At 41.7% G+C, this 19,161-nt stretch overlaps 3 protein-coding genes across 16 annotated transcripts in view; 2 read left to right on the top strand and 1 right to left on the bottom strand.

Annotated features, from left to right (window-relative positions):
* TTC23L (tetratricopeptide repeat domain 23 like) overlaps positions 1-5,604 on the top strand; it is a 40,069-nt gene extending 34,465 nt beyond the window's left edge. For 11 of the 14 annotated variants that reach the window (XM_075932561.1, XM_075932575.1, XM_075932571.1 and 8 more), the window contains 2 exons: positions 1,729-1,954; positions 2,957-3,267. In XM_075932561.1, the coding sequence (XP_075788676.1) occupies positions 1,729-1,768 (40 nt within the window). In that variant the 3' untranslated portion in view covers positions 1,769-1,954; positions 2,957-3,267. Of the gene's footprint in view, positions 1-1,728; positions 1,955-2,956; positions 3,268-5,408 lie in introns of those variants that run through there. The other 3 variants (XM_075932562.1, XM_075932563.1, XM_075932564.1) reach the window with 3 other exon arrangements.
* On the bottom strand, positions 5,582-17,959 carry RAD1 (RAD1 checkpoint DNA exonuclease). Its single transcript, XM_075932582.1, has 6 exons — positions 17,835-17,959; positions 17,104-17,375; positions 13,103-13,211; positions 9,779-10,037; positions 7,593-7,691; positions 5,582-7,243 (listed from the first exon to the last, which is right to left on the bottom strand). Exons 2-6 carry the CDS (start codon positions 17,296-17,298, stop codon positions 7,060-7,062), a joined length of 846 nt encoding a protein of 281 aa, XP_075788697.1. The 5' UTR covers positions 17,299-17,375; positions 17,835-17,959; the 3' UTR covers positions 5,582-7,059.
* The window catches only part of BRIX1 (biogenesis of ribosomes BRX1), a 16,196-nt gene continuing 14,989 nt past the window's right edge, over positions 17,955-19,161 (top strand). The window contains exon 1 of the mRNA XM_075932581.1: positions 17,955-18,138. Within this exon, the coding sequence (XP_075788696.1) occupies positions 17,983-18,138 (156 nt within the window). The 5' untranslated portion in view covers positions 17,955-17,982. The remainder of the gene's footprint in view (positions 18,139-19,161) is intronic.

The following is a 19,161-nucleotide window of genomic DNA, read 5'->3' as shown; positions in this document are numbered from 1 at the left end:
CCCCTGCTACTCGCTAAACCTTGTGCTGCGTATGTGTAGAGTACTTTACATGGCATAGTTTAGACAGGGCCTGGCCACAAAGAGTTTACAATTTAAACTAGTTGGATACACTGAAAACAAAGAATGGGAATAGAGAACACTATAGAACACAATAGGAGGTGAGCAAAACAAGTGAGTCTTAAAAACAAGGTATAAAAAGAACTAGAGAGTGCTTAGTTCATGGGAAACGGAAGCATAAGTTCAGTGTGACATAAGGCACAAAATCATGAGTAGAAGGAAGGGACTCAACCACCATTATGGAGAGGATAATGAGCAGGCTAGCAGGAATATAATAAATGGAAGGCTATGTTGTATTAACTATTCCTGCCCACTGCCCAAAAAGTTATCCAGGATTCAGCAACCCAGTTGTTTCCATTAGAAATTAATGAGACGAGTCAGATATTTCTTTTATTAATCCCATTTATTTGCAAAAGATATATACAGCATCCTGTTCCTCTGAACACAATAGAAATAAACAGCAGCAGGCAAGTTTCCCATTCAGAAATCCATGTCTGTCTTCTCAACTAACATTTTGTACACAATTTCACTCCTGGCTTCCTCTCAGAGCCAACCTCACCCTGTTTCCCTCACTGTCTCTTGGCTTTCTTCTCCTGAAAAAAACAATATGCTCCACCAGTCAATGTCTCAGTTCCTGCATTTACAATCAGTCCCAGGGAAACCAAGCCTATTTTGAGTTAATTCTTCTTCAGACCTTGCTCGCCTCAAATGGATGCATCTGTTGTTTTAGTTGCCTTTCTCCATAAACCAGATTAATTGCTTCTTCCATTTAGCCTAAATAAAAGGTGTCTATCATGTCCATGAGCACTCATATCTGTCAATGTCTGTAGATCAAAAACTCACTTGATGGCAGCCATTGGCCATTCCAGCATAACATTATTATTAGCAAAGTGCCAGTAGTGCACTCATCCTTCTGAAGCACAGGAGATAATGCAGTCTCACCCCAGGAATTCCCATTCTAAACTGCATGTGAGATGACCTAAGTGAGATAAGAGAACAATTCCTTTACACCTTTGTTGGGAAACCTGACAGAAACATGGATTTTTCTCAGTTTTTCCAGTACTTCACAAGGCACCAAAATGTAGTGGTTATCTTGTGAAATGATCACTGTATCCTTCTGAACCAGAGCATGAATCTCAAAAGGCAAGATGTTTGGGTACAATTTGGGTAAGGCATTTAACAAAATACAGGACTATGTAGCACTTTAAAGACTAACAAGATGGTTTACTAAAATATTGAGATAAGTATCTAGAGCAGTGGTCCCCAGTGCAGTACCCATGGGAGCCATGGCGCCCGCCGGAGCATTTATGTGCACCCGCCGAGTGATCAGGGCTGGTCCAAGCCATTCTTGCGCCCCGGACACCGGGCGCACATGCGGCCCCACCCCCCAGGCATGGGCGCAGCCCCACTCCCCAGGCACGCGGTGTATGAGCGGCCCCACCCCTAGCAGCCCCAAAAAGGTTGGGGACCACTAATCTAGAGAAATGGATAAACATAAAACTTGTAGAACTAATCTGAGCTGTTGAGTCTCATTTTATAAAAAAGCAGGTCTTATGACATTCTCTGGTTTGCCTAATGAGAACACAATTTTCAGGGATATGTAGTCTACAAATAAAGAAATATGAAGAATGCCAAGGAAAATAAAATTACCTAATGTTTCCTCTATTGTAGGTCTCCAGCAGTCCATGAAGGAAACAGACTTGTGAAGTAGATAAAATAGACAGCACTGAAGAAAACAGTTGGCAAAAAATGTTGGATTCTTAGCAATTGACAGCAAAGTAAATCTAAATTGGAGGATTAATGAGAGAACTCAAATACAATCTACTTGTTACCATTAACTCAACAGAAAATTCTGTTTATATTTGCTTTAGTTTAGGAAAAAGCATCAACGTTCCAGGTAAACTTCCCCCTCCTATTCTTCCCTATTTTTTTATTATATTTTTAAGGTCTGGGTCTAATGTAGCATATCAGATATTTTACTGATGGGAATTAAAAATGTGTATAAATTTCAAAAGTCTTGATTAAATGACTGCCTGTGGGAAAGATATAGCAATACATATTTACATACATTTAAAAGCATTTATTTGAAGACATTCCACTAGATTTTGGTAATGAAAGCAGAATATACATAATGGAGAAACCCAGACTAGACCCTTATTCCCCCCACCTATTAGTATATTTGCCTTTTTATAATCTAACCATGGAAAGTAACCCAATGTGTTAAATATAGTCTGCTTTTAGAACTTCAGCTAAGAAAACAGAATGCTTAACTTCATTCCCAAGTTTAATTCTCATGCCTATGGTTTGAATCGGGATATTGGATGGCTTGCACATTATCAACCAACTAACCAATGAAGGTGCTATCTTCCTTTCCAAGTGCTAATGGTTCTTATCAGTGTCCTGTAACTACTCAGTCTTTAAGATGCTACTAGACTTGTTTAATTTTTTTCCTGTTACAGACTCACTCGGCTATCCCTCTGAAGCTTATCTACTCACTGTCTTTTTTTCTTCCTCCTCTTCAATTCCCCCCCCCCACACACACACACCTTATTTATCCTTGGATCTGGACTTCCAACACTCCCGTTATCTGAGGAAGTAGGTTGTACCCACAAAAGCTCATACCACCATCTACATGTTTTGTCTGTAACAGGAAAAACTTAAAAAACAACTCGGCTACCCCTCTGATTCTTTGGATGTGGAATTCCTCTAACACTTGATCTTCACTACAAACTCTGTTAGAACAGAGCCATGAAGAGTTGAGTTTGCTAATATAATGCTGATCACAATTATGCACTCAATATTAGACAGTGTTATAATCATGATTCAGAAGCCTAAGCCACTTTGGATCTTAGGCATTTTTTAAAATTTGACTCAAAGACGATCACGTTTATCATTGCAGAACTTAGTCATTAAGCTCAGGATTCAACTTGAGGCATGGGTGCATGCCAGAGCTAAGAAGCATTGGGGCCAACATGCACTACTTTCCAGTGGTCTTGTCAGCATAATAGCCACTAGCCCATTGCTATGAAGATCATACCTCTCTCTGAGGGTTTCCCTATGTTTGTGGAATCCGCCATTATTAATTTAGAGGCCTGAGGTCTGTGCTTCATAGTGGCACAGAGACCTTAGCAAAGATCCGGTGCCTAGGATACAAAAAGAACACTACATAATGAAGTTCTGAATGTTTACAATAAAACTGTTTAATCACTACTGGCTGCTAGTACTATATAGTTTGTTTTTATTTCTTTGTTCTTGCCAAGCTCACAGTTGGTGTAAAACAGACTTGTACATATACAAATGAAAATAGTTTTCATAGCCTTTAGGCTTATGTCCAAAAGTAATGTCAAGTCACAGCTATGTCTTTGAACACAACACCAGGTTGTTCAAATCAGAAATGTTGTACCAATAAAAGCAAGCAGGATCTAATGAGGGGGAATAAGGCAAAAAACCACAGTTATTATAAAAATAATAATAAATAATAAAAAAATAGAAGCAAACAATGTTGTTTAACTACTTATTCCTATCACTACTTAACCCTTATACATATATATATATTCATATTCATTCATTCATTCAATCAGGGTCTGTGTATTTGTTATAGTTACCAGCCTGGAAGTTGCTTGTGACAGAATACTGGCCAGGTATTCTGTACACAAGTGATGGTAGTGGGGAGTGAAGTCCTGATCAGATGCGCATCTGAACCTGCTCGTGGGCTGGCAGCAAAACCTTGGACTCTGACTCCATAGTCTTTTAGTCCAGTTCTTATAGGAATTTCTTCCTATGCCAGTCTATGGGAATTGCTGCATCATGCTGATGTCCAGGGTGGCTGTCAAGTGCTTGTCAGTGATCTCATAGGGTGGACCTCCAGTACTTAGTTTTCTCCACTTGACAACTTTTGGTTGCACTGGCACCTGATGCCTTCTTCAGCCCTTTGTTGCTGCATTCTCAGGCTGGCACCTCTCAAAACCATTCATTCATCGTCCAAGCACTCTCTCTCTTACATACATTCCCTAATTAATGTTTCCCATACAGTATTTTGTATAATAATAACTTTACATATACAAGAGTTGTAGTTACAAAACGTCACAAGTTTCTGGGTGGCATTTCTTAAAACATTCTCTCTCTGAGTGCTGCGTTAGTTACTGTTATAGTTACAATGTTTCACTTTGAAGCAATTAACCCTAATCGCACAATGCTTTGAAGAGAATGGGCGTCAATTGTGTAACAATAAGTTTGAGCTGCCCTGGGACACAGAGAGGGGAGCTGTTTCTGGCTACATAGTATTATATTTTAACAGTTTTAAGTTACATGACCTAATATTACATTCCTAACAAATTATATTCTAGAGGGGCAATAATTATAAATCTAAACATTTAACAATCTTAACAAATAATAATAATAATAAATCTAAACACTTATCAAGCTTGATAACACTAAATCTAAACACTTATATGCTTCTTCTACTTAAACTTATACTACTTAGACTTGTAGTTGTGGGGAACAAATTATGGGGAGTCACTTCCTCTTGGGGGAATAATTTTTAATACTTTAATATGTTATCCCTACAGAAATGTGTTGAATTTAGTTAAGACATTGGCTCCATTTCATCACATTAGTCATTTGGGATTAGATGCAAGTCATGATGTTCAGCACTTCATACTCCAAGGCATCATACACATAGTTACTGAAGACGCCAAGTAAATAATTTCTCTCCTGTCAAAGAGAAAACTGTTAGAGGCAATCTTAAGAGAAAAGTTCAATGTTTTCTATATAGCCTTTAAAATTAATTTATCTGAATATGTAAATTAAATATAATGATAAAGCAATAACTAGATACCCAAAACTCCTCCAAAATAATCTTTTTTTGTGAATGTGGCAGCTGTGAAATCCCAGAGAGCTGTTTTTAAAAATAATTGTATTAAACATCCGACAGTGCATCAAAATAGAACTATCAAAACTGCAGTAAACTCCTGTTGCTCTGAATGGGTAAGTGATGTATGCACTAGATAAACAATTGTTAGTAATAGCATCTTTGAGTTCTGCAGCAGCCAACTGATGTCAGTCATCACATGATCTTATTACCATTAACCTATTTCCTTTTTTTATTTCCAGTTAGCTTGTAAAATCTGTGGGTCAGGGATCATCTTTGTACAGTTGCTATGACAATAGGGATGAGTGCCATTTTTTGGTCCTGCTAGGGTATAAATAATTAACTATAATATAAAACTTATCTGAACAGAGCTATAGAGATTGCCCACTGATCTTTGGATCTCTGACTGCAATTTTGCTATTCCTATTTTGATGCAACATCAAGTTGGTAACATGCCTTCATCCTGTTGCATTATTTGCAGTGGCTGTGTCTGGTCAAACAGTGGATTCTTCATATTGCAAAAGATCTCTTTATCATTCAGGGTTTAATCATGTCTAGAACAGATTGGCTACATTTATGACAAATCATGTCTGAAGAGAACAAATGCAACTTCTGATATGAAACGCAGTCCATTTACTACTGGAAATGTGTCTTCATCCTAAAACTTGGGATTCGTGGCTTTTAAAATTGAACAAGGAAGTATGGAGCTTCAACGCATTCCTACAGAAGGCAAGTACCAGCTACCCTCAAGTAAGTGACTGTTAAGCCTTCACTCAAGAAATCATCACTTGCACTGGTGGTCTAACCAATTAGCACTGTGGTTCTGGTCCTCCCTCTGAAAATATGGAGAAGTAATTTCAGTAAGTGTGCACAGAATGCAAGTCATTGAAAGTTTGTCCACTTATGGTGGATTCACAAAACATCTATATCATGAACTACCTATCTAGCATTCTTTCTGATTCCGTGTGATACTGAAATAGCAGTTAGGAATAAACAAAGTCAGTCAATTTTATAACATAGCATTTTATTTTTAAGAAATAATTCATTCACTTCGTTTTTATTAAATACAAAAACAGTTCTAAATGCAGAAAAATATCCATGTGGTACATATGTCTAGGTTTGTTAATGTTCATACAATTTGATAAATTAAAGACAACTGACTTCCCATTGTGGCACGCTATAGTATTTTATATATATATAAAAAATAAAATTCCTTGGGATTTTTTATTCTCCCAAACCAATATTCCAATACTCTTTTACCTTAAAACTCTTTTACCTTAAAACTCTTAACAAATAAATACTTTTGATTTGGAAGGCAGTGGTGAATAAATGGGATTAGAGGACAGCTGGTAAAAGGAACAAACTTCAATATCAGGGGTTGTATTAGTCAATTAAAAAAAAAAAAGCCAAAATGACACTGCCCAAATACTTAGTGATTTGTTGGGTTCCATGCTAACTTTCCAGTGCAGCACAAGCCCTGCTGCTGTGGAAAATAGGCCAGCTTCATCCCTGATGAAATTCCAGAGAATTCAATAGTTTACAGCAAGCTGGAATCTTGCTGAAGACGAGCAATTTTTTGGTACTTTTGGCAAAACCGCAGTTTACTGTTATTAAGAAGTCAGTTTCAAATTTCACTCTCCACTTGTATTCTCACATTTTAGCCTTTATAATAATTTCAACAACCCAACTAGCACAAGCCAGGATTCACACATTGATCACCTGTAATTGCTTCATCCATTCTTAGAGCAAACCATTGGATTAGCATACCACTATTGCCACAGATTTACTGCATTGCTTGTGTTTGTGATTATTCCAACAATGGTGACAGAATACCCCAGAGGCTGTTTGTGATGTGCAAACTTGGAATAATCACCAAATAAACCACCATCAGAGCACCTTATCAGCCTCAGTCCAGAGGCCAAGGATTAAACTATCTTTTCTGGTCGTTCTAGGTCAGAGTGAGAAACACGAGCAAAGTAATATTGGAGAAGCTTCATTGTAGCTGCTTGTTCTGTTCCTTTCTGTGGATGTCCATTCTCTGGGTTTTCAATTTGGCAACTTTCAAGTTTTTTAATTAAATATTTTATCATTCTGAATAACCATAAATGAAATGCACAGTCCATATCATATAGCTAGAGTTCTGAATCAGTAATGTCCTCGTCAGGGCAACAATAGTACTCAACAAAACAGATCTGTCCATCTTCATTCCTAATCATGTACTGCAGTGAAAGGAATCCCCGATTATCTGTCCGAATAGACACTTTACAAGATAAACCTAGTGCCTTAGTAGATGGCTTGAGCAAGGAGATTTTATACCTGCAGGTAAAAAAAAGGCCATATTCAAACATATAAAACATAACAGTGGCTGAAACCTTATTCTCAAGTAATGGACCAAAACTGACAAAACTCACTAGCAACACATTTAACTACAGTATAGTTTTACAGTACGGTTTAACTTTTTCCTATTACTGTATCAACAGTAATACACTTTATACACTAATTCTTTTTATTCAGCTTTTGACCAGATGAAAAAAAATCTGTCAAAAATGTTTAAATACTGCTCTATATTTTAGGGAAAGTCAGACATTTCAGTAACAGACAACCACATGTTCTGTTTGTAAGAAAGTGTAGTCAGACTACTACTATTATTGCCCTAATCACTGACCTGTTTGTCTGGGTCTGGTTACAGTGAAATGCTTCTATCAAATCAGAGTCTTTGGGATAGTCAAGATGAGCACTTCCTGCATTTCCAAAGGTGGATAATCTAAAAGACAAAATACACCAACACAACAAAGTATTTGATATTGGCACCATTGAATTTGAAAAGTGGCAACAACTGAAAATAATGTTATTCATCAGGACAATTTTTAAAGCAGAAGGGTTTAACAAGCTACCTAGTCTTCATGAAAAATGAGATTACAATGCTAGCATTTAATTTTCTATTAGAATGAATCACAAGCATAACATATACTTAGATTTTCAGAAAGCCTTTGACAAGGTCCCTCACCGAAGGCTCTTGTGTAAATTACATTGCCATGGGATAAGAGAGAAGGTCCTTTCATGGATTGAGAACTGGTTAAAAAACAGGAAATAAAGGGTAGGAATAAATGGTAAATTTTCAGAATGGAAAGGGATAACTAGTGGTGTCCCCCAAGGGTCAGTCCTGGGACCAATCCTTTTCAACTTATTCATAAATGATCTGGAGAAAGGGGTAAGCAGTGAGGTGGTAAAGTTTTTGGATGATACCAAACTGTTTAGGATAGTCAAGATAGAAGCAGACTCTGAGGGACTCCAAAAAGATCTCACCAAACTGAATGATTGGGCAACAAAATGGCAAATGAAATTTAATGTGGATAAGTATAAAGTAATGCACATCGGAAAAAATAACCCCAACTATACGTACAGTACGATGGGGGCTAATTTTGCTACGACAAATCAGGAAAGAGATCTTGAAGTTATCGTGGATAGTTCTCTGAAAACTTCCACACAATGTGCAGCGGCAGTCAAAAAGGCAAATAGGATGCTAGGAATTATTAAGAAAGGGATAGAAAATGAAAGAATATCCTACTGCCCCTGTATAAAACTATGGTATGCCCACATCTTGAATACTATGTACAGATTTGGTCTCCTCACCTCAAAAAAGATATTTTGGCCTTGGAAAGGGTTCAGAAAAGGGCAACTAAAATGATTAGGGGTTTGGAATGGGTCCCATATGAAGAGAGGTTAAAACAACTGGGACTTTTCAGTTTAGAAAAGAGGAGACTGAGGGGGGATATGATAGAGATATATAAAATCATGAGTGGTGTGGAGAGGGCGGATAAAGAAAAGTTATTTATTAGTTCCCATAATAGAAGAACTAAAGGACACCAAATGAAGTTAATGGGTAGCAGGTTTAAAACAAATAAAAGAAAGTTCTTCACACAGCGTGTAGTCAACCTGTGGAACTCCTTGCCAGAGGAGGCTGTGAAGGCTAGGACTATAACAGAGTTTAAAGAGAAGCTAGATAATTTCATGGAGGTTAGGTCCATAAAAGGCTATTAGCCAGGGGATAGAAATGGCGTCCCTGGCCTCTGTCTGTCAGAGGCTAGAGAAGGATGGCAGGAGACAAATCGCTTGATCACTGTCTTCGGTCCATCTTCTCTGTGGCATCTAGTGCTGGCCACTGTCGGCAGACAGGCTACTGGGCTAGATGGACCTTTGGTCTGACCCAGTACGGCCGTTCTTATCTGTGGCACTCAAGAGTTCTCCTGATAGCAGCAGAATTATGCTAATATGAATGATTATCATCTTACATTAGCACCTAGAGGGCACAATCTGCTATACTACCAGAAAGTGAAAGAAACACGCTGTGCAGTACCTGATTATAGAGCTGCTAGGAATATGTAAGGCTCAGGAGTTCCCCTACATCCTGCAGCATGCAAGTGCTGATTTTTCAGCCCTGATCAGTCACCTTTTCCAAGACCATGCAGATTTTATTCTTTATAACAAAAATACTGAGTGAATGGATTCAAAACACCCTGGAATTTGTTTCACAAGGAATAAAACTCCTTTTATCTGGTATTTTGTATCCGCTTAAACTAAGATTTCAACTGGATGCTAATCTTAAAATGATGCATTCTGTAGGCAAAACCATCAGGCTGAGAAATAAGGATGAACTGTTGCCTAATACCTTGTTTGAATAACTGAAACCTTCATATGTGATGCAGTAAACCATTATAATAGAAGACATATTTAAATAAATATGATGCAGATCTGTATTATACTGAAGGAGAAACAATATTTCCAAACCATCAAAGAGCAATTCAAGTTGCTACACATGAACCTTTGAAATGGACATGCACTTTCTCATACCTGAAATAAGGTTTGTCCGGGGACATCGTAATCTGCAAGACCTCGCTGGTCATATCTAATTCAGCAAATGCTTCACGTAATCCTTCTGACTGCAGGATAATTTTATTAACCACATTTGTACTGCAGAAATCAAAATCTAGTGTTTCTTCGGGTTCTTGAGTGTTAATTTTACACACAGTTACCACACCTCCTTCTTCTAGAAATAGGGTCAAGGGGTAGCCATAACCACGGTAACACATTCGAAGTGCTGTTGAAGTACCTGAAATGATGATAAAATTAGCATTCTGAGACTAGATGGCATGACCTTTGGAGGCCTGGACTCTAGCCATGCTTAGATCACAGTTTATTATCCTGGAGTTTTCATAAAGAGATTGTCAATCATCCTAAATTGTGTGGCGATTTTGTGATTGAGACAGAATTCAGTAAAGGTCTGCCTGTATAAACCTGGACAAATAACAGTTTCTCTGTTTCAGTTCCCTGTCTTAAAATGGGGATAATACTCCAAACATGTTGTAAAGATTAATTGTTTTCAAGGTGCTCAGATGCTATAGCATAATGGAGAGGCCACAGAAATAGCACAGACATTCGTAATTTTGAAAATAATGGGATAAGTTCTTTCAAAGATTTATAACTGAACATTGACTTCATACAGCATTGAACCTTTAGTATGCAGAAAACAAATGTTGCTTTTCCTTTATAATTTTAGTTTACATTAATAATACTGCATGGTATTTGCTTTTCTTTTGTCTCTATTCCTGTCTTCATTGCATACTTCTGGTTCCAAATGAGATATATGGTTGACAGATCAGTTCTTAAATTTCAGGTTCTACTTTACCTAGAAAGAGTATAGTCATTATTGAGTTATATGAATGTTTTTACAATAGTTTAGGATTGCTGAAGTGTAATGAATTGTTTGAAAGCTACAGAAAGAAAAGACCATAAACACCAAGCATGCAGTTGGCTTTTTATCAGAAACACCATTAATGGATTTCCTTCTACTCATAATAGTTGGCCCCTCCTTGGGCTTGTCTATACTTAGTGCTAGATCGGTACTGCTGCAATCAATTCAGCAGTGTAGATTTAGCAGGTCTAGTAAAGACCTGCTAAATCAATGGCAGAGCACTTTCTGGTAGACTCTGATACTCCACCTCTCCAAGAAGAATAAGGAAAGCCAATGGGAGAGTTTCTCCCATTTGCACTGTGCATAAGCTACATCAATTCCTGTTATGTTATTCACATAACTGGAGTAGGGTAATTTGGGTCAACTTACCACAGAAGGGTAGACAAGGCCTGTGCCTTAACATTTCATAGATCTGTGTATAATCACAAGATGACATGGGGAAGGCGATGTCCATGATATACCTTGACTTTAGCACAATTTTGGTACAATCTCCCAAAATATTCTTGCCAGCAAATTAAGGAAGTATGGATTAGATAAATGGACTATAAGGTGGAGAGAAAGTTGGCTAGATTGTCAGGCTCAACAAATAATGATCAATGGTTCAATATCTGTTTGGTGGTCAGTATCAAGTGTAGTGCCCCAAGGGTGTTTTGTTCAACGTCTTTATTAATTGCCTTGATGAGGGGATGGATTGCACCCTCAGCAAGTCTGCAGCTGACACTAAGCTAGGGGGAGAGGTAGATACACTGGAAGGTAGGGATAGGGTCCAGAGTGACCTAGACAAACTGGAAGATTGGGCCTAAAGAAATCTGATGAGGTTCAACAAGGACAAGTGCAGAATCCTGCACTTGGGACAGAAGAGTACCAAGCAGAGTTACAGGCTGGGGACTGACAGGCTAAGCAGCAGTTTGGCAGAAGAGGACCTGAGGATTACAGTGGATGAGAAGCTGGATATGAGTCAGTGTGCCTGTGTAGCCAAGAAGGCTAATGGCATATTAGGGTGCATTAGGAGGAGCACTGCCAGCCGATCTAGACAAGTGATTATTCCCCTTTATTCGGCACTAGAGCATTGTGTCCAATTCCGGGCCCTCATAACAGAAAGCCCATTTACGCACTGGAGAAAGTCCAGTGGAGGACAGCAAAATGATTAGAGGGCTGGAGCACATGACTTATAAGGAGAGGCTGAGAGATTTGGGCTTATTTAGTCTACAGAAGAGTGAGAGGAGATATGATGGCAGCATTTAACTACCTGACAGGGAGTTCCAAAGAGGACAGAGAAAGGCTGTTTTCAGTAGTGACTGATGACAAAACGAGCAATGGTTTCAAGTTGTAGTGGGAGAGGTGTAGGTTTGATAGTAGGAAAATCTGTTTTACTAAGAGGGTGGTGAAGTCCTGGAATGGGTTACCTAGGGAGGTGGTGAAATCTCTGTCCCTAGAGGTTTTTAAGTCTTGGCTCGATAAAGCCCTGGGTGGGATGATTTAGTTGGGATTGGTACTGCTTTTAGCAGGGGGTTGGACTAGATGACTCCTTGAGGTCTCTTCCAACCCTATGATTCTAAGATTCCACTACCATTTCTCTTACAAATCTTATATTTATGAACAGTTTGTCATCTAAACTCACGACATCTAATTTGGAACCTTTCACTGCCCCTTTACTTATAGCTGTGTCCGCTGCTATCTTTTCCATCACTGAGGGTACGTCTAGACTACATGCCTCTGGCGACAGAGGCATGTAGATTAGGCTACCCGACACAGTAAAATGAAGCGGCGATTTAAATAATCGCCGCTTCATTTACATTTACATGGCTGCCGCGCTGAGCCGACAAACAGCTGATCAGCTGTTTGTCGGCTCAACCCGATAGTCTGGACACTCCCCTGCCGACATCAAAGGTATTTGTCGACCACCCAGGTATGCCTCCTGGGATGAGGCATACCTGGGTGGTCGACAAATACCTTTGATGTCGGCAGGGGAGCGTCCAGACTATCGCGTTGAGCCGACAAACAGCTGATCAGCTGTTTGTCGGCTCAGCGCGGCAGCCATGTAAATGTAAATGAAGCGGCGATTATTTAAATCGCCGCTTCATTTTACTGTGTCGGGTAGCCTAATCTACATGCCTCTGTCGCCAGAGGCATGTAGTCTAGACGTACCCATAGTATCTGGATTCAGTTGAGTATTTACCCTTGTGGCCACACAAGCAATTATCACAGCATACAGTTGCAGCAACTTAAGAAGCTAACGTGTGGCCTAATCAATCAATGGTAGCTGTTTTTCATGGGGTGGGGAGAGACTTAGTGGGGGAAAGGGTAGGGTATTTTAAAATGACTGGAACGATCACTTTCATAAAGTTACTTGGAGATGGGCAGAAACACAAGTTTCTTTCTAATTATCAAGAGCATCAGGTCAGAATATGCACACACAATACCTGGCAAAGAATTTGTACCAAAGATGGTCAAGCAGTCTAAAAGAACAGCCAAATTGATTCGAAACATCACCGACTCTTCCTGTATAATAAATTCTTGAAAAATCCCTGCCTGTAAAATAAAATAAAAGTATATGTATGGAAGAGGTACAACAACATTTGTTCCCCTTTATGTAGTAACAGTGACTTAATCATCTCTATAAATCCATAGTATTCACCATCAAGAGTGCAACAAGATGTAAACTAAGTGCATGTAGTCAGGATCTTTTAAGAATTAGTACATAGCTTAGACAAAGAAAAACCAGATAAGTATGACATTTGGATGACAGTAGCCTTTTACAATTTTTTAATAAGCTATAAATGTTAAAGCAGAAAGCTCTCTCCATCAATCAGCAGATGTTCAGTGCACTACTATACAACTTAAAAAACACAACTTGTCATTTCCAGTATGCCTTGGATGATAAGTGCTTCCAAAAACAGAAGACAGCACAATTTTTGCCTTGAGGAGCTCTTAATCTAACAGTCAAGTAAACAAGCAGCAGCAGAAATAAGTGAACTCATTAAACAAAATATGACTTCTTAAAAATCAAAAAAATAAAACCAAGCAAGTAGGTAAAAATTTAAGACTACAGAAAGAGCTAATTTTCTTTTTGCTCCCTTCAATTCCCTTTGTGGTTCTTTTTTTAATTATCCCTACACCTTATTTGGAGGGATAGATTTAATTACACGAAACGTTATTAGAGATATCTGAAAAGGGTAAGTGTCAATAGTAATCATATTAAACACATGTTGAGAAAAAATAATTTAAAGTATTGTTTAGGGGTCAGGAGAGATGCAACGAGATGTATGTCAAGAGGAGTGAACTCAGTACAGTAGGGCTCACTACAGTAATTGCTTGATAACTTAAGACAACAGTGAACTCCTTAAAAGATGGATGATATCTGAATGCAGAAAATTTTGAGATCCTGAAATGGAAGATGATGCATAAATGCAAATAATGGGATGGTATTAGGGAAAGGGAAATAAGGCTGAATATTAGTAAAAAGTTTTCAAAAAGTGATATTTAGTCAACTGTAGAACTGTCTTCCATTAGGGAAGTGATTGGATCATTAATATGATCCATCTATATTCATAGCTTTGTCTGATGTGAAGAATATATCCATAATGAGCAATCCAGCACTGGCCTTTGAGGCTGCACATAATGACCTACACAGGGGTGGGCAATAATTTTTGATGGGGTCCACTCCAAGAATATAGAAAATGGTCAAGGGTAGGACTTTTCCATTATATTAATGGAGGAGGTGTGGGATCTGGGATGGAGGTTGTTCTTCACACAGTGCACAGTCAACCTGTGGAACTCCTTGCCAGAGGAGGCTGGGAAGGTTAGGACTATAACAGAGTTTTAAAAAAGAGCTAGCTAAATTCATGGAGGTTAGGTCCATAAAAGGATACTAGCTAGGGGGTAAGGAATGGTGACCCTGGCCTCTGTTTGTCAAAGGCTGGAGAAGGATGACAGGAGACTAACTGCTTGATCATTGTCTTCGGTCCACCCCTTCTGGGGTACCTGGTACTGGCCATTGTCGGAAGACAGGATACTGGGCTAGATGGACCTTTGGTCTGAACCAGTATGGCCATTCTTATGAGGCTGGATGCAGAAGAGAGCTTGAAGTGATTGGGGTGCATGAGGGGTTGCGAGCTTTGGGAGGGAGTTTATGTGAAGGTGGCAGTTGTGACCTGAGGTACAAGAGGGGGTGCAAGGGTTTGGATTGTGACCCATGGCAGGAGGGGGTTGCGACATGGGGCAGGGGACTGGGGTACAGGAGTTTGGGTTGTGACCTAGAGTGGTACAGGAGGGAGGGCAGAGGGTTTGTGTTAAGTAGCATATGGGTGCAGGGTCATTTGTATGTGTGTACAGCTAAGAGCTGGAGAGGAGAGGTACTTTGCATGCTGCTGTGCTTCAAACAGGCAGGTCCCATTGGCCAGAAACCGACCATTGGAATTGTGGTAGGGGCAGGGGCAGCACATGGAACCTCTTCCCCTCCCCAGACAAATGGCCCGACAAGTCACTTTTCTGAGCAACGTACGGAAGAGGGGCAGGCAGGGAGCCTGTGTGAGGCTCTTTGCTGTGTCCATGGGCTGCATCCAGTGGTTTGTTAAGCTGCATCCAGCCTGCAGGCCTTATTTTGCTCTTCCCTGACCTACAAGGTCTTTTTCCACCTCTAACTAACATCCAGCAGTATTGCATGGCACTCGCTGGGTCAGATTCTCCACCTTATTCCTACCATTTTGATACTTCCTCTCCAGCACCTAAAATAAACTGCATGCCATTCCTTATTCTCTCCAACAGTCCTTCTGTCAAATACTTTGTTTCCATTCCTAGATAATTGTAGAGACAGAAATGTAGCCGTGTTAGTCTGGTGTAGCTGGGACAAAAAACAGGACTATGTAGCATTTTAAAGACTAACAAGATGGTTTATTAGGTGATGAGCTTTCGTGGGCCAGAGCCACTTCCTCAGATCAAATAGTGGAAGAAAATTGTCACAACCATATATACCAAAGGATACAATTTTAAAAAATGCACACATGTGAAAAGGACAAATCAAATTTCAGATGTGTTCATTTTTTTAATTGTATGCTTTGGTATAGATGGTTGTGACAATATTCTTCCACTACAGTATTTGATCTAAGGAAGTGGGTCTGGCCCACCTAATAAACCATCTTGTTAGTCTTTAAAGTGCTACATAGTCCTGTTTTTTGTTCTAGATAATTCTAGTCTCTCTCATACTTTCCCTGGCTTATTTAATGCTCTCTCATCTCACAGTGGCTTCATACTATGTGCTAATACAAGACTCAATGCAAAAATAATGGTGATCCTCTCACATGCTATCTATCTATATTTTTTAAAGTGCATGTGCGTGTCAGTCCATTTGTTCACAAACTCCTCCTAAATGGTAAGAGCTAGGGCCACCAAATTTGGTGTGTAGTAAGGATGTTAAAAACTGTGTATTTGTGTAAGCATGTGACTGCTGAAATTTTTAGTGGTTATATGTTAACACATGGAGGGTGGGTAGGCAGGAGGGAGCTGGTGCTCACGGGGAGCCGGCTGTCTGCAAGCATCAGCTCCCGCCTACCCCCTCCTCCTGCTGCTGCCTTTCATGGTGGGCAAACAGCTCCATGGGCTAGAATTAACGGATAAACCTGGGCAAATTCAGGGTTTGGTTGTGCCAAGAAAATGAGATGTGCCTAGAATTTGATAGTTTTCCATTACATGGAAAGGGAGGGGAGCAGAGAGGAGAGATCCTCACACTCACTACTGGGGGGTAGTGAGCCCACAGGAGAGCTATCCTGCAGAGTGATCAATGAGGGCAGCCACACTAGCAAGAGTGACCAGCTGAGGATGGGACTCTACCACCTTAGCTGCCAATTGTAAGTGGCCTCCCTGTCTAAAACCCCTCCACCTGCCGTACCATCGGGGCTGGCCAACCCAACCCCAGCTGCCCCATAGGACCCCCAGCAGCCTGGGAGAGACCTTCATGCACCCATCACCCTGCCCCCACTTCCCAAACCCTGGTCTGGGCCTTCCCATGTCCCTGGCCCAGGCCCCCTGGCAAGCACTGAGCTGCCCCTCCCCTCCAACTCCAGCCCACACAGGGTCATCATTCCCCACCACACCCCCACCCACATCAGATGTAGGCAATCAATGCTGAGTAAGTCTGCTAGTAACAATAATAAAATAGCAAAACATTTCCATCTCTGATACATTAAGAATTTAACTCCAGCATTTCTGAATACTATCAACATCTACACTATTGCAAGTCTAGAACTGAGATATCTAATGCCTTGCATCCACTGGTCTCATCTTTTTGTTTTTTGTTTGACTGGATTATGTCCATTGGGAAAGCCACTACCAAGTGCAAGAAAAAGGGAAAAAAACTGTAATTTTAAACACGTGAAAGACTGATGACAGATATATTAATGGTCTGATGATGTGCTGGGCTCCTTACCTGAATAAAGGCATTTGCCTGCACACATTTTGCATTTTCCACTGTTACCTTGATTCCATTTCTAGTTGCAAAACACGTTGCATAGTCTTTAAAATGAATCGCTTTTAGGATATTCGAGAGGTTTCTGACATTGTCAAGACTGGCGACTAAAACATACTGATCATCGGCAGTTTCCAGCTGAGTAGAGAGGGGCATTATTCGTTTGCATTCACCACTCCAATCTTCCCTGTGACCGTATATGTGAGGCCTGCAGGGGCAGTGTCAAAGAGAACCTAAAACAGAGGTCACATACTTCTGTTACTCTAACCCGCTGGTGGTCAAGGACAGGCGGGAACGGCTGCCCGGCTGGCAGCTGCGATGACGCCCCGGCAGCAATGCGGTGGTGAAAGTGACCAGACGGTACAAGTGTAAACGTGTCGCTATTGCTGCTGCCCGCGAGAGGGGCTGGAGTTCAGTGCAATGAAAGCGGCGGAGGAACAGCGGCCCCAGGCCGCGCCGGTCGCTGGCTACCACGCGCCCCGTCCACTGGCGCTGCAGCCCGCCGAGCCAAGGCCCGTGTCCCGGGCGCTGCAGGGCAGAGCGCCCCACGCGGCTCCCAGCCGGCGGCGCCCCAGCTTGGGCGACACGGACGGTCCCGTTGCACGAGGCGCTCGCAGGCCAACGGGCCCGCGCTGGGGAGCCGGCGGCCCCGGGCCGAGCGGGGATGGGGAGAAGCCGCACCCGGATCCTACCTATTCCCTACGAGGCGGCGCTCGCCGCCGTGCCTTACGGCTGTCGTAACACGAAGGCCGCCCAGAGCCGGGCAGCGCGGCGGCGCTGACCATAGAGCGAGGGGCGGAAGAGCAGAGCAGCTTCCGGGTGACGGACGCGTCACGTGTAATGAAGATGGCGGCGGCCAAGAGGAAGCGTGGAGGGGCTGCGGCGCGGCCCAAGAAGCGAGCCAGGGGGGCTCCCGATGGCAGCGGGCCGTGGGCCAAGCGGGGCCCGCAGGGAGCGGAGAGGGAGGAGCACAGCATCCCGGCTCCTGTCTGCAAGGTAGAGAGAGCGGCTGGTCCCGCTTCTGCCCGAGGCCTGTGCACCCCTTTCCCCGAGAGTATTGGCACAGTCCGGCCTGTCTCCATGCGGCGCCTGGGCTGAGAGGCTGGGGAGCCATCGCTTGTGTTCTCGTTCTTGGGGGTGGGAACAAGGTCACCTTAGCTCGCCGGTCCCGCTGCGGGAAGGGTCTGGTCTGGCTTTGTCTGGCCTGTTGGGATGTAGCGGGGCGGAGGAGGCCGCTTAAGGGAAGCATCTGCCTCAGTCCTTTTTTTAGCGATATTGCCTTATTTAAAAAAACACTTGTCTTCCCTGTAAGTCATCCATAGTCTCAGAGGGCCGCCCCCTGCTTAGCGTGGAAGGGAGCAGAGTAAGGATGTTAAGTAGCATGTAATTGACTAATCAAATAGTTGATGCACTTTGGATGCGCTTTTGCACTATTCGATTAGTACTGCATGAAGCCTTTCAAAGGGGCTGCACTTCATGGAGCCCGGGGTTATCTGGGGAATCCCCAGCTGATCCTGGTCTTTGTGCTGCACTTCCCCTTTGAAAGGCTGCACAAGGCATTTCAAAGGGGCAGTGCTCCGTACGGCATTGCTGATTTGAATTACCCCATCTTCTCCCCCCCCCCCCCCCCCACACACACACCTTGCTGCCTCTCTGATAGAGGCAGCAAGGGAGGGAAACGACTAGTCAGCTATCCTGTTGACTATCTGATAAGCATTTAACTAGTTGACTAGTCCTTAACATCCCTAGAGCAGAGCACTGATCTCCACAGAGATAGGTGTTGTCTTGATCTGTGTAGTCACCCATACTCTTCATATGAGTACAGCCCTGTGTGGATATAAACATGTGGATCCACATCTGACCAACATTGACTAGAAACAATGTGTATCTGATCTGCATCGGTCAACAGCAGCAAACCATCTCTCAGCGCTTGCTCTGAAGAGGCGCATCTGGGTGTATGTGTGGCCTATGGCTTAATAAAATGGGCACACCAACCATATTATTGTAAACATCAATCTG

This window comes from Pelodiscus sinensis, chromosome 6 (genome assembly GCF_049634645.1).
Source record: "Pelodiscus sinensis isolate JC-2024 chromosome 6, ASM4963464v1, whole genome shotgun sequence".
In the NCBI taxonomy this organism is placed as follows: Eukaryota; Metazoa; Chordata; order Testudines; family Trionychidae; genus Pelodiscus; species Pelodiscus sinensis.
Note: the sequence above shows the minus strand (reverse complement) of the source record. Positions and strands in the feature narration are given on the sequence as shown.

Bases quoted from the DNA above. Each gene is read 5' to 3' on its own strand.
- RAD1 (XM_075932582.1), bottom strand. From the start codon at position 17,298: ATGCCCCTCTCTACTCAGCTGGAAACTGCCGATGATCAGTATGTTTTA. The intron at 10,038-13,102 runs GTATTGTGTGTG...TCATCATTTCAG, and splicing joins TGGTACAAATTCTTTGCCAG to GTACTTCAACAGCACTTCGA. The intron at 7,692-9,778 runs GTATGAGAAAGT...TTTGTCTTTTAG, and splicing joins CCGGACAAACCTTATTTCAG to ATTATCCACCTTTGGAAATG.